General features: G+C 41.8%; 5 protein-coding genes across 5 annotated transcripts in view; 2 read left to right on the top strand and 3 right to left on the bottom strand.

Annotated features, from left to right (window-relative positions):
• Positions 1-1,309, top strand: part of SARC_07316 (hypothetical protein) — a gene marked incomplete at its 5' end in the record, with an annotated part of 4,162 nt that extends 2,853 nt beyond the window's left edge. The window contains one exon of the mRNA XM_014298752.1: positions 1,081-1,309. Coding sequence (XP_014154227.1) covers positions 1,081-1,207 — 127 coding nt within the window. The 3' untranslated portion in view covers positions 1,208-1,309. The remainder of the gene's footprint in view (positions 1-1,080) is intronic.
• Positions 1,310-2,921: 1,612 nt separating this feature from the next.
• On the bottom strand, positions 2,922-3,215 carry SARC_07315 (hypothetical protein; the record flags this gene model as incomplete). The annotated part of the gene is made up of 1 exon (XM_014298751.1): positions 2,922-3,215. The coding sequence occupies one exon, from the start codon at positions 3,213-3,215 to the stop codon at positions 2,922-2,924; it is 294 nt and encodes a 97-aa protein (XP_014154226.1).
• A 49-nt stretch (positions 3,216-3,264) lies between these two features.
• Positions 3,265-4,032, bottom strand: SARC_07314 (hypothetical protein; the record flags this gene model as incomplete). Its single annotated transcript, XM_014298750.1, has 2 exons — positions 3,265-3,333; positions 3,406-4,032. 2 exons carry the CDS (start codon positions 4,030-4,032, stop codon positions 3,265-3,267), a joined length of 696 nt encoding a protein of 231 aa, XP_014154225.1.
• A 4,852-nt stretch (positions 4,033-8,884) lies between these two features.
• Positions 8,885-9,785, top strand: SARC_07313 (hypothetical protein). The gene has a single exon (XM_014298749.1). It carries the CDS (start codon positions 9,410-9,412, stop codon positions 9,761-9,763), a length of 354 nt encoding a protein of 117 aa, XP_014154224.1. The 5' UTR covers positions 8,885-9,409; the 3' UTR covers positions 9,764-9,785.
• Positions 9,786-10,179: 394 nt separating this feature from the next.
• SARC_07312 (hypothetical protein) overlaps positions 10,180-14,011 on the bottom strand; it is a gene marked incomplete at its 5' end in the record, with an annotated part of 4,907 nt that continues 1,075 nt past the window's right edge. Inside the window, 4 exons of the mRNA XM_014298748.1 lie at positions 10,180-11,672; positions 12,408-12,544; positions 12,867-13,230; positions 13,807-13,867. Coding sequence (XP_014154223.1) covers positions 10,269-11,672; positions 12,408-12,544; positions 12,867-13,230; positions 13,807-13,867 — 1,966 coding nt within the window. The remainder of the gene's footprint in view (positions 11,673-12,407; positions 12,545-12,866; positions 13,231-13,806; positions 13,868-14,011) is intronic.

Genomic DNA, 14,011 nt, shown 5'->3' with positions numbered 1-14,011 from the left:
TGAACTGCAACAGATACAAATGGAACTATGAACCGCAATAGATACAAATGTACAAATGTAACTATGAACTGCAAATGTATCTACAGATAAGAAATACGCTATCAGAATAGATATACAGTATTGCGCGTTCATATATATAGTGCTATATACAGCACACTGGGGAAGTGGCCATAATCCAATGCCCTGTATGTGTTCATCGGCATACTCCCATATATGATTACATGTCTAATGTTTTCAAACGCCACCCCCACCCCATCCAGAGAGGAGAATATACAATTTATGCGCTAATATATTGCTGAATATCAATTTATGCGCCAATATATTACTTTGCGCTGTATTCATCTTGTGGTTTTATTAGTTTCGAGATGGCCTGATTCAGAGTTAAAGTACCGGAATCGGGTCACAGTCCGTTGAACCTCTGCATGCTTCTTTTGGTTTTATAATCATCCTCTTGTGTACCTGCCTATAAATGCGGCGATATCATATCGTTTTTGGGATGTATCGCACCCATTTGTTTTTTTTTTGTTTGCTTTTTTTCAATCTGAAACCCAATTACTACCGTAATTTACTTTTTAAGCATGCTCTATTGCTTTGGTAGAACGCTTAGTGTACTTTTAGACACACCTGCACTATACAACGGAAGCCTTATTCTCGGATACCATATTGCCTAGTTACTGAATTTTGTTTTGACTCGTTCTCCGCATCTAACTGTCGACACATTGAAATGAAATGACCCGGGTTTGTTGATATATTTGTCTGAGTTACTAAATTGATCAACCATGTGCTCGAGAGCGTACTCAACGCGAGCTGTTCATATCTCAGTGTGTGCGAGTATTGGATTGCGAATGAGAGCTGCATCTAAATCACGTATCTCTTATTCCTCACTAGCATCACCACGCCATCACAGTTTCTCTCATCGGAGTTTGTCACAGCATCAAACCCTCTCTACTGCCAGGGCATACAGATAGTACAGCCTTATACAAACAGCCACTCCATTGTTCGGCTTCATCGTATCTAATTGTCTCTGATTCACTTGGGCCTACGACTGACCAGTGTATTCTAACCATTCGTACCATGCAGAGGAGTGAGCTCGGGCCGCATATACGACCAGGAAGGTAATATGAAAGTACACGTCACACAAGAAATTCTTATCCGGTACAAACCAGGCACAGAATACCCGAAGTTCGACAAAACGTTACAATGGTAAAAACCTAAGAAATAGCTAATAAAGCAAGCGCAGGTATCGACAACAGACGTGTGCTGGTCGGCGGACTTCCCTGACAAGTCGAGCTGCTTGAGTGTGTATCGTATAGCCAGCCGATGCTATGATTTGGCTGAGTTCCGTTGGACTATATGAATTTTTGTTTATATATATATATATATATATATATGTATATATATTTATATACTTGTATATGTTTTTATGTATGTACGTGTATATATGTATATATTCATATATATATAAATATATGAGCATGTGCGTGTGTGTGTGTGATATGTATATATATAAATGAATATAAATATATATATATATTTATATATGTGTGTGTGTTTATATGTATACATATACATATATATATATATGTATATGTATATATATATGTCTGTGTATGTGTGTATGTGTGTGTGAATGCCTGTATGTTCATATATATAGATATATATATATATATGTGTGTGTGTGTGTGTATTGTAGGGTGAATAAAATGAGTGAAGAAATATATTTAATCTACAAACTTGCAAAGAACGGATAGACGACCTTATTGTTTTTAGTGTAAATGTATTAGACTAAAGGAATGCACAGCGATGTGTGTGCGAAAGCTCTCAACAGGATGACACAGACATCAATTTCTGACCCAGCTTTTGTGTATATTATTGGATCCACTTTTGTGTATATTATTGGATCCACTTTTGTGTATATACTTTATTGCGAACGTATGTTATATATTGAACATTTGCAATTATTCGGTATGTATAAATTGAATTATACTGATATTAACAAAACAGTTCATCGCTTGTATTCATGCTTCTTCCGAGTTGCATTCATGTGACTAACATTGAGATACGGACGCAAATACAAATGGAACCGGTAATGTCGTGCAGTTGGCTAGTAAGACAACTCAGGCATGCAGCGCTAGTAACAATTATTTTGTAAACATTGCTAAAACAGGCGTACAGGGTTCCAAACTGCATTTAAATATCCACTCTGAGCGATTTATGTCGATCGCGCGTGTACAGCTCAAACTCGAGGGTAGGCTGTACCCGCACACCTGAACATCATTTTATCGTCAGAAGATACGGCAGAGCATTTCGAATCCGTACTGACCACTGAGACGAGTAGGAAGAAAAGATACAAGCAAACAAACCTATGAGCTTGCTATGTGTATATGTGTATTCATGTACGTGTTAGTGTATGTATCAAAGTATTTATGTATCCGTGAATTCGAAACTTGTTTGTTCCAGTCGCCAAGCCGATAAACCGCATACCCCCATCAGTGTATGTATGAACGTATGTCTATGTGAACATGTGCATCGATACGCGGTTGTATATCTCTTGGTATGTGATGAATCTACGTTTAGGAATTGGGGTCATGCACCGTAGTGTGAAATAATCCTCACACTATACTTTATACCAGTGATATTATGACAACTGCAGGTAGCAGATCAGTATACATGACCATAAGGCGATCGTGAACCCGTGTTTTGTTTTGATATATTTATTAATACACCTATACCTCGATGAGGTAATGCCGCAGGAGCGGAAGACTACTTGATGTTGTCTAACCAGGATTCACGCGATATGAACCTATACATAATTCTAAGTTTCTTGCAATATTCGTTGAACAATCTGACGTACACGGGATATATTCCACCAACCAGAGTCGCAATAGTAATTATAACGCAGATTCGACTGCATCACCAATCTAATCAACGACATCGGCAACTCCTGATGTCAATGTATCGGTTAAATAACCGATCTCAGGATTGGCCTCAGATGCTTCACCTGTAACTAGACTTTTCTCCATCATGCCGGTTTCACTCGGCATTGGAATATCTTCTGGCGCTGTGCATGGGCAGCACTCGTCCGTTTGTCTACGTTGCCTGTCACTCATGGTGTCTGCACTCTGCAGTACCATATCGGTCATCATGATATCCTCCGACAGCATAGCACCCCCGATGATCACAACTTCCTCCGATGCCTTTGGCGTATCAGGCATAGGCTCGGCTGGATACAATTCTATGACCACATCAGTGACTGTAGCCTCTTCACTTGCCTATAACCTCTTCACTCGCCATAACCTCTGCACTTGCCGTGACCTCTTCACTCACCGTAACCTCTTCACTTATCATAACCTCTTCACTCGCCGTAACCTCGTCACTTATCATAACCTCTTCACTCACCGTAACCTCTTCACTTATCATAGCCTCTTCACCCGCCGTAACCTCATCATTCGCCGTAGCCTCTTCACTCGCCGCAACCTCTCCACTCGCCATAACTTCTTCACTCGCCATAGCCTCTTCGCTCGCCATCACCATAGGTTTGTTTAGAATTGGCTGGGCGTCACTACCGATACCGTCGTCTATTTGATCTGCTTCTCCGGCACCTTCAGAACAGCTTCCAACGATATAAATATCGTCTATTGAAGATGGAACTATTACACAATCACCCAATCGGTAGTTCTCAGGTAAAAAGACAAAGGGTGTAACGCAGCCTTCGTCTAGAAAGATAATGACATCATATCCAGTCCCGGTATATACAACAGTCGTGTAGAAGGGGATCTCCAATGGCGGTGCTGCAGGCACTGTGAAGCAAGTATCTCCAATAGGAACATCAATCATAAACGTTGGTTGTACCGCATCATTACCACAAGACCTGGTAAACACCCAGCCATCAAGGTGCACTGTACCAGATGCGCATCGTTGGGCTTGACGCCGATTGATGGAGTATGCGAATGTTGATGATCCAGCTAGAGCGATAGCAGCAATTGAACAGGTGACCAACTTTTTCGGGCTGTAGAGGTTAGATATTGACATGACTTGAATTTCGAGGAGTAAGTACCGTTTGTAAAGTTATGACCCGGTGTTCTATGGAAGTTCCAGTAGTTGTGGATTGTCCAACATATTTATGTATCCCTTCGTGACGCTCATGATGGTTCTTTGCATAAATATCATTGCCTTTTTAAATTTATAGACAAATATTTACAAGTATTTATTTCTTTTCTTAGTTTTCTAAAAAAAAGAGGTACCCGAAATACACGTCCGTTTTTTTAATAGACAGTTGGCCTTTAGGTATGGATGGACTTTTATAATGTATGTATAGCAGATAACGCTTACATACGTGTGGCTAGATTGACCCAGTTCTGATAAATAATGGAATACTATATAACTTTTGAACCAATAGTACGATCGGGATATGATCAAGCATACATTTATTACTCGTCAATACGAAGAATTTGAGTCATCTTTCTACTAATAAGATTCGATTTTTAAGGTACCACTAGGCTCTGGATCTAAGCTCAGTGTGTTTGGCCTATATGCGATAAAGTATATCGGGGGCAAATCGACCTTGAAAATTTTACAAATTTGCACCTGAGAAATTGACCCTTTTTAATGAAAAGTCGATTTGAAACTTTTCACAGCTGACACAAAGTGAAAAATAGGACAATTTGTGACAGTTAGGCCGCCTCAAAAGATGTACCTATTTGTAAACCCATAGGACTATATTTAGGATAAACTTTGAACGTAAACACTTATTTTTTTTTGTTCTTTTTTGCGTTTTAACGGGAAACGTTATGAGGTTAGCTCTGGGTCAAGTGTGAAGTGTCAACCTCTAAAGCCAATTTTATGTTCACCGCTCCTATTGTATTTATGAATATACTAAATATAGCCCCCACACCGGAACAAATTTCAAAACCGTTTCTTAGCATATATTTATCGTATACAATCAAATTTGCCACATGCTTTTCACATATGCACACACACTTCAAAGCTCGCTAAATACATCTTGTGCTCGCGTATGCAGTCGCAGAATGACAGTTTGTTGTGCAGAATACTGTACTGATGATATTGGTCGAGAAAATCCCGGGCGTCGGGTTCCGCATAGGCACAGAGATCAGTTTGAAGTGTGAATAAAGCGACTGGGATGATGTATTGACAGAACCACGAAGGAGAGATGGGCGGTGAATACGCTAAAAAACTGTTCTATATTGACAAACAAACGGTGGCCTTAATCTATCCAAATGCAGTACCCATGACTAGAGAACAACATGATGCGCACATGGCTAGTCAACGACACGAGCAGGAGGCTGACCAATTGCAGCATGGGGTAGAAGTGTGTCTTGTAAGAGACAGCATACAAGCAAGTGGGGCTCCATTACTACGCCGTAGTGTACGTAATAGCAATACATCGTCACCCATCACAAGAGACTCGCTACTCCAGCTAGTAGAGTAGAGAGAGTCTACCGCTACCACGCCCACCAGTGACCACTGACCAGGCCTGACTAACCTCAAACCGTTTTCAGCTAAAACTTTTATAAATCGAATAAATACACATTTAAGTTCAACTTTTAATCCATTCGTGGTCCTTTGTATGCGTAGAGGTGCACCTTTCGAGCAATCCTATAAATAGAACTCAGGTGGGCCCTCCTGATTACCTTGTAGCCGTTATAACGTTTTAAAATTGAATAAATATGCGTTTACGTTCAACTTCTATTCCGCACCCCCATAACGTAATGAGATTACATAGCCACGCTAAAGGCTAGACCGCTAGAGAGATGCCTAGAGCGCCGCCACCAGGCCCCCTACTCACTTTAGGAGAATACTCATCAACAAAAATATATGTTCCCTCATCCCGGTATTCACTATTCAGACCCCGTTCAACAACTTTCGTGCGATAAATCATACATGGCCTCCTGAAAATAGCAGATAAATTTTATTTTGACTCCGAACTTGTGCATAGCCGCCTAAAAAGTAAATTAATTACAGCTACATAGTACATACTGACATATGGCTAGTCCTATGACTACTCCCCAGCATGAGCAGAGGCAGAGACTACTCGAGAGTCGAGAGAGTAAACCATTGCCACCTCTGACCATCAGACCACTGAGACCAGCTGCCAGGCCACCTACACACTTTAGGAGTAATATAGGAATTTTGGTTATATGTACATTGTTTTGAAAACATCAATATATACTCTTTTGACTTTTGTGTGTCGCTCTTTTGTGTTTATTGGTTTTTTTAAATGTAACAAATATACCGCCGAGTAATAATATGATTGGCCCAATATAAAAACTGAAAGAAAAGGTTCTTTCTACGTGCAGAGGTACCTACTACAATAACTACACACATATTTCAGAAATTCAGTACTGATTTCTCATTTCTGACTCCTGGCCCTGAGTTCTCAGGTCGAGTTCTGAGTGACTTCTGACTATCACCCTGTTTAGATTTTAGAGTGTAGACTGTAGACTGTTAATCTATTTTATAGTCAATAGAGTAAAAATACGAAAGCGACTGTGTAGACTGTTGTAGAGTGTACATAAGTCCACCACTGACCCCTGGGCGGCTGGGCCCTGTATGTGTAAAACTGTACGTAAATACATACATATGTGTATTTATTTTTTAGACTCAGCCAAGAGAGAGCCCAAGACAGTAGTCAGAAATATCAAATATGATAGTTTTTTTTGTTTTTTACTCGCATGAAATATGTTGTTTTATATTTATTTTTATTAAAACAAACCAAAAAACAAATATATGACTGTCGGCCGTCGGGCCGCCGCCGTCGGCTGATCGCCATCGGGGACATTGGGCTAATATGTTTAAAAAAATATATATATACACAAACAAAACGTTCATTTTTAATATTTATGTAAATATTTATGTATGTACGAGGACATTATTTATGTTGTTGTTTTTTAAAACAGAACAATTGTGTTTTTTTTTGAGAAGTCTATGATTTATTGATTTGATTGATTTGATTTATTGATTTTTTGTTTATTTTACTCTCTGCTCTCTCTCTCTATGAACTCTCTATGGAGAATAGAGTAGTGTAGAGAGAGAGAGAGAGGCTGAGAGAACCTACAATAAAGCCTCAGGAGTCAGGAGTGTTCTCAGAGCGTCATGGAAATATTTCGGGGGAGAAGGTCGCGGACTGGCAGGAGGGGAATGTATGGCAAACCAATACAAGTTCTAATTGGACCACAGGCCGCCGAGACCAAGTATGCATGAGATGATGAGCGGAAACTGACAGCTGCGAAGACCCGAAGAGTGACAACCCCGCTGATAAAAAATACAAAAGACCCCCCTCTAAAAAGAAAAGATACTTCATTTTGTTTTTGTTTTTTGCATAGCCTATGCCCTATGACTCTATGAGGCTATGTAAAATGTAAATGTAATTATGTCATGGCCTTCTGAAATTGAACTTTTGCCTCCTAATTCTAAATCAGCACATTTTACATGTTTATGTAAGCCGTATGGTGCCAGACTGCCAGCCTGCCACAGTGCCAGGTGCACACTTGGGTCTTGGGGTCACATTTCAGTATTCACAACCTTTATCTAATCATCCAAAATCGATTTTGAGAGCAGTTTTCGACTCTGCGCAACTTATAGATCAATAATATTCGGCTAAAATTTTGGTGCGAAGCTTAGAAAAAAATCTTGTTCAACCAAAATGTCGTTTCACAATCCGGGACTTTTGGAGCGATGTATTGGCTACAACATCCGTTCCCAACGGTAAAAACCTAAAAACTCGACGATTTTGACCCACCGGCCTCAAAACCTCTATCGATCCCAGTGTCTGAGTCAAAAAATTATGGGTTAGAATTTTCTCATCCTGCTGTGTATGCTGAGCTGAAAAAGCCCATTTTATATACCTAATATAAACATAGGGCCATCACATGTCCAGAATGCCGTTTTTTGGAAACTCGTTGGTTTTGGCATTATCATGTTCTACCAAAAGCAACCATTCATTTTGGAAGCTAGTTTTGGAAATATTTCAGAGTGAAAATCAGGTTGAACGATCAGGATGAACGACCAGGCGCCTAAAACCGCCAAAATCGACTATTGAATATTTTTTGAATATTATTCAAATTAGAAGAAAAAATATATCCAAATTTATGATTTTTTATGATGCAATATATTTTAAAATACCGTATTTATTTACGACTTTTAAAGTACGAGCCTGTTTTATTTTTTTGAAGCTAATATAAATATTTATTGTTCCCGTAGCAGCCACCAGTCAGGCGTCAGCCAGTCAGCCACCGCTCCCACCAGATGGGTAGATTTTCAGGTAAATATGTGCTGAATGCTGATGCTTTACTACTGGGTTCCATATTGTTCTATGTATGATTAAATTGTATGTACATATGAACATTTTTTTTAAGTTTTTATTACAAGAAGAACTATTTAGTGAAATTTACAAGATAGGAGGACAAAGTACTCTCTCGTAGGAGCATTTTTTAAAGGTGTTTTAAAATGTGTGTACATATTTAGTAGAAATATTTATGAAGTAAAGACTAAGCTCTAAAGACAAAGACCTTACGAAGAGCTTGCGTCGATTGGCTTTTAAAATACATAATTTGTTCATGCAATTGTCATAAAAATCGTATACATGTAGTTCTGTACAAACGATATACAACAAATCACAATTTTGTAAACACAATTAGGCAAAATCTATGATTATCAATCCTAAAATTGCAGAATCTATTTGTCAAATAATTCAAACATATTGTGCCATTGAGGTAGCCAATGCATTTTGAGAATCGATGTTACTTCTGATACGCTGTAAAAATTATCAACAAAATGACTCATCCGAAACGCTTATTCGCTTGTTCATTTATTCTGGTTCACGACTAATTAACTGTATTAAGCTACATAGGTAATATACAGAGCATCAACGTTCTGTAATATATTGTTTATTTCGGATGCATCTTCCTTCTTGAGGTGGTCATCTACTTCACTTAGTCTCGTACTTACACCAATACAACATCACTTTATGCACTCGGGGTTCAGGGTTTTAATATAAACGAATATAGAACGCGCAGTATGAAGATTGCTTGTTCAACTTGCCGGGTCAACTACTTGCGCTTCCTCTATCAATCGTCGTCAAGACACAGCTTGTTCAAGCGGCGAGGTGCACTTTGATGCCTGGGTGCTCTCGGCCGGAAAGCCTTGCTTTGCAGTGCCTGCCGGACCCCCATTGGGAATTCCTTTTTATGCCGCTGTCAACTACGTCGGATCTGGGTACAACATATCAATTTATTTAGACGCAGAATGCTCCCAACCTCTTGCTTCACTACCAGACAATTATCAATTAGGCGTATGCGAGTCCGTTGAATCACCTCTGGGCTTCATACACATCATCGGAAGTTGCCTCGCTGGTGAACGTGACGACGAGGATGCCGTTGCCAGCGAAAATATGCCAATGGCGAGTGAAGAAGCCGCCGAAGAATGCTGTGCATGCATACCCGAAGAAATTTCTGATATTCCAATAGCTTCTGACGACGCTATGATGACCGGAATGCCCACGGATAATACAGTCATGGTTCGTCGGCAGGGAGGACCTGACATTGGCATCTCAGAGATCGGCGAGTGCTGCCCTTGCGACTTAGCAGATATCCCATTGCCAGGTGAAACTGGTATATTTGAAGGTGGCCTCGCAGATGCCGTTTCTGATGTTGCGACCGATCTACTTGATGATTTAAGTGATGTGTTGGATGCAATCACTGACGCCGTAGATCAGATCAAAGTCGCAGCCGAAAAATTGGGTTAGGTTTTAACCAAATATAAGATAGCATTTAAAAATGAAGTCAGTATTTGAATGTGTTGCGATTCGACTTGCGCCAGAGTTATTTTCCAATGATGCAACTAAACACATACCTAGAACTTAATATTAGAAACTAGAGTAGGGCGGTTAAAAATTATTCCCCGTTTAAAAGTGAAAATAGTAGGCAAGGGTCGAATTCCTTTCAACAGAGCAATAGCGAAGACGCGTCACTTTTGATATTGCACACTATTATCTTCAACTCAGAATTAATGCGAAAGAATGGAGTACTTCCGTTCGGAGCACTCAAGCTGGCACATAATTCAACTGTAAGTTAAAAGGATATGAGGCGCGTATAGGTTCAAGATTAACATATCTAATACAATATCAGGCCCCCCAGAGCATACGGCTAAACGTTGAAAATAGCGTTGATATCTTTATTCAGAATAAAATCTTATCTCAATACGTCAGTTCATGAACAGATATTCCACCGTTTACACAGCCGAAAGCACAGTTACGGCTGTGGTTGCGGACGCTGATGCAGATGGTGATTTCCCATCTCTCCCCCGCTCGGGCCATTAACGACGGACCCAGAAGGTGTGGTCATCCTGGACTGCGCGTGGGGTAACACAGGAATCCCTGTTTGCTGTTGCGGATTTGGCTGCGCTGCGTGGCCCTTCATTTGCGACATGTACTGGACAGGACGTGTTGGAGAGTGCTGTGGGTACACCATTCCAGTTTGGGGTGTTGCTTGGCCCGCATAGGGGATACCACGCAAGGGCTGAGATGATCCTTGCACGTGTTGTTGGTACATTCCGTAAGGTGTTGGTGTAGCAGTAGGTACTGCCGTGGGAGACCCCATATATGCCGCTGACATAGGCCTAATGTGGCCTCCATACATCTGGGCTGGACTACTCCACCCACCGCCTGGCTGGACAGGTGCTCCGTAGTATGCCGGTGGCACGGATGCTACTTCATTAACTGGCCTGTACGGAACCTTGTTTCCTGGTATGAAATTTGCACCGTTTGGTTCGATCATCCCCTGAGCTGAAGAAGCAGAGGTCACATTCTGATGTGCGTAAAGGGCGCTATTGGAATTAATGGGTGCATTGTTTGGCACGTGCTCACGCTGTGAGCTACGTGTCGCAAATTGCCCGTTAGCAGTCGCAAAATCTGCACTACCCGACGAACCATGTGGATTGTACTGCGCGCCTTCCGCACCACCGGTAGCAAATTGCCTGCCGTTCGTCGCAAATTTATTGGGTGAGCCATGTCCAGCACCCAAAGCTATAGGCAGCCCGCTAGGGGAGCTCTGCGCATTGAGTGACGTCTGTGTACCATTATCAGGCCCACTCTGCGCGGTGCTCGCGCTTGCGGCGGTAGCAGCATGAATGGGGTTTGCCAGTGCATCATTCGGTTTATTTCCATCACCTGACGTAAGTTGTTCTTGGCTCGCCTGCGTGGTCGAGTCGGTGTCCATGCTGGTGGATGTGCTGGTGCTGGTGTATTGGGTTGTCTCTGTGGTTGCGCTTGCTTCCGGTGTATTCGTAGTGTTGGGTGGTCCCGTCTCCGTGTCTTGCTGCACAGCACTGGCCAGTTGAGTCCCGATGTTACTCTCAGACACTGGATCCACAGTCGTCTCCTCGCTAATAGCCCGCACCGGCTCCTGTTTGATCATGCCCTCGTCGTTCACTGTTTGATCATTCCCACTAGTCTGCTCTGCAATAGACCCCTCCCCTGGGCTACCCTCTTCGGCCGAGAGTTCTTCCTCTGTCTCTAAGGCTTTTGTGCGAGCCTCAGACATTCGTTGCATGAACGCGCTCCATTCTCTCGCAAACCCGTGTTGATGCAAACACGCGTCTGAGCAGTAGACAAACTTGGCTGCTTTGGCGGGTTTGTTGCACGCCGGGCACTTGGGCTGTAAAAGCGAGATGCGTATGATTAGTATACAGATTGACCACACAATACAGATTGACCACACAATACAGATTGACCACACAATACAGATTGACCACACAATACAGATTGACCACACAATACAGAAGTAGAATATCTGTCAATTTAAAATTTGTCCTGGAAGGAAACCATCAGCATTCGGTCCAGCAATTTATCTCGACGCTTGATGCACTGTACATATAAACAAGCCTGTACACGGATATCGGTTATTGAACCACTTTTTTCACTTTAAAGCAATGGACAGGTACAGCCAAGACATAATAGACAACTGAGCTGCACATAGGGTACGATAGTATAAATCTAGTCGATACTCAAGGTATATCTTATCTATACAGATCTATACCTAGCATCAAACACTTGCAAAAAAACTGCAGCATATGCATATGCGTTCCATCTCGGTCGTCGAAATGCACCTGGGTTCGAGTATTCATTTCTCAAAAGCATACGAATACATACACATACATGTTGTCTAATTATATGTTTTTTTTTCTCAAAAGCATACGAATACATACACACATATGTTGTCTAATTATATAAAGATTTACAAAGACATACAACTTCGCAAGACCAAAACCACCGGATTTCAGAACTCAGGTTTCTTGATTGAATACCCACAAAACGATGTACAAGTATAATTACAAATTTAAATATATACAAAGTTGTGCATCGGTGGCTGTACAGGAAAGCACACACGCACCCAAGTAGGCGCAAGCATCTCGGCTGTTGGATTGTCCCTGAGTCTGAGTATCTCCTTTTCTGCAGCATTTCTGCGCTGGACCACCTCTTCGATCAACGCCCGCTTGTGCTTGAAATTGACCTTTTTCTCCTCATTTTCTACAAACAGCAGTAAAAGCCGGTGGGTTGGTATTCAGAAAGCAACAAAACTTGGTAGTTTAATTTTCAAAAAGCAACCAAATTAGGTGGTTTGATATTCAGAAGGCAGCAAAAGTGGGTAGCTTATATTACGATTCAAAGATTGGCTTAATACACAACATCAGATAAATTTGGTCCTCACGCCATTAGCTCGACGATTGTTGGCTCCAAAACAGTTGGATACATACACGTGACGAGGTTTCAAGGCTGATATATATAAGCATGGACACCTCTGCGCAACTGTGCACAATGACAACAAACCAATTCTCGTCACACCACACACCGTAATCCAATGCGTCAATCAAGTCATAAAGAGTGGTGATATGCTTGTCTCGCTTCCTCTCTCGAGACCCCTCTTTAGACCCCACTTCAGCCCGTTCTTTTGATCTCCGCCTTTCACTATCCTTCTCCGTATCCCTATCTGCATCCCTGTGCCGTTTGTCTCGGGATTCCTCTGTAATTGTCCGTTTCTTCTTCTTCGGTGGTACCTTGACCCCGCCAGTTGCCTGGGGTGGTCTGGCATGCATATATGCGCTGCTATTCGCACTTCGGCCAATCTTTCCCCCTGGCTTGACATGCCCGTGTCCCGCTTTGGAGCGACCGGTCAATAGCGGTTTGCTATCGTCCGAGTCAGACTCGTACGAAGGCTGTGGAATCGACAGTGATACGTATTGTATTTTAAAATACACGTTCAACGTAAATAGTGGACATGCAATCGAAAAATCGATATTCGTGTGCTGGATGTGCGTATATAGTGGGCACGTGGTAGTAAGGCTACCTACAAGCAAACATCTATTGCCCACAAAAATAATTCAAGTACAAATATCGAAGTATGAGGTAAACAAGTAAGCACGAACGGAACAGCCGTAATGTCGGTACATCGGGGTGTAATGGTCTTACCACACCACAGAACAAATAACACTATGTCTATACGCGGATGTATACCCAAAGAGGAGTGGGGAAAGTAAATCGTTCATTTAGAATCGTACGCACTCCGTCAACTGCAATGCACACGCGGCGCTAATACGCTACATAAGTGGCCCTCTAGTCACGCGCATATGGAAGCGTAGCCTATACAACAGACAGGCCAGATGTCAACGCAAAGTCCTGAAGAACAGTCCATGCGAGTATGATATATGCGGTCTAATTAGAATCGCTGACCCAAACAACCAGCCGGAATATAGATGTACAAATATATGTAAAAACTACAGGTACTTAACTACCTTTTTCCGCGGGCGGCCGTCGACTCTGTGTGTTCTACTGACTCCTGTGTCGTTCCCATGCCTACGCAGGGGTGGTAGACGCATAGTCGATCATGAATAAATGATTTTTGTGTGCACAGATGGGCACGCGCACACGCATATCAACAATGCTGTATACGAGACTTGCTCACTCAATAGCATTGGCGTATTGATTCCATCGAGTACA

This window comes from Sphaeroforma arctica, assembly GCF_001186125.1.
Source record: "Sphaeroforma arctica JP610 unplaced genomic scaffold supercont1.572, whole genome shotgun sequence".
NCBI lineage: Eukaryota > Ichthyosporea > Ichthyophonida > Sphaeroforma > Sphaeroforma arctica.
Note: the sequence above shows the minus strand (reverse complement) of the source record. Positions and strands in the feature narration are given on the sequence as shown.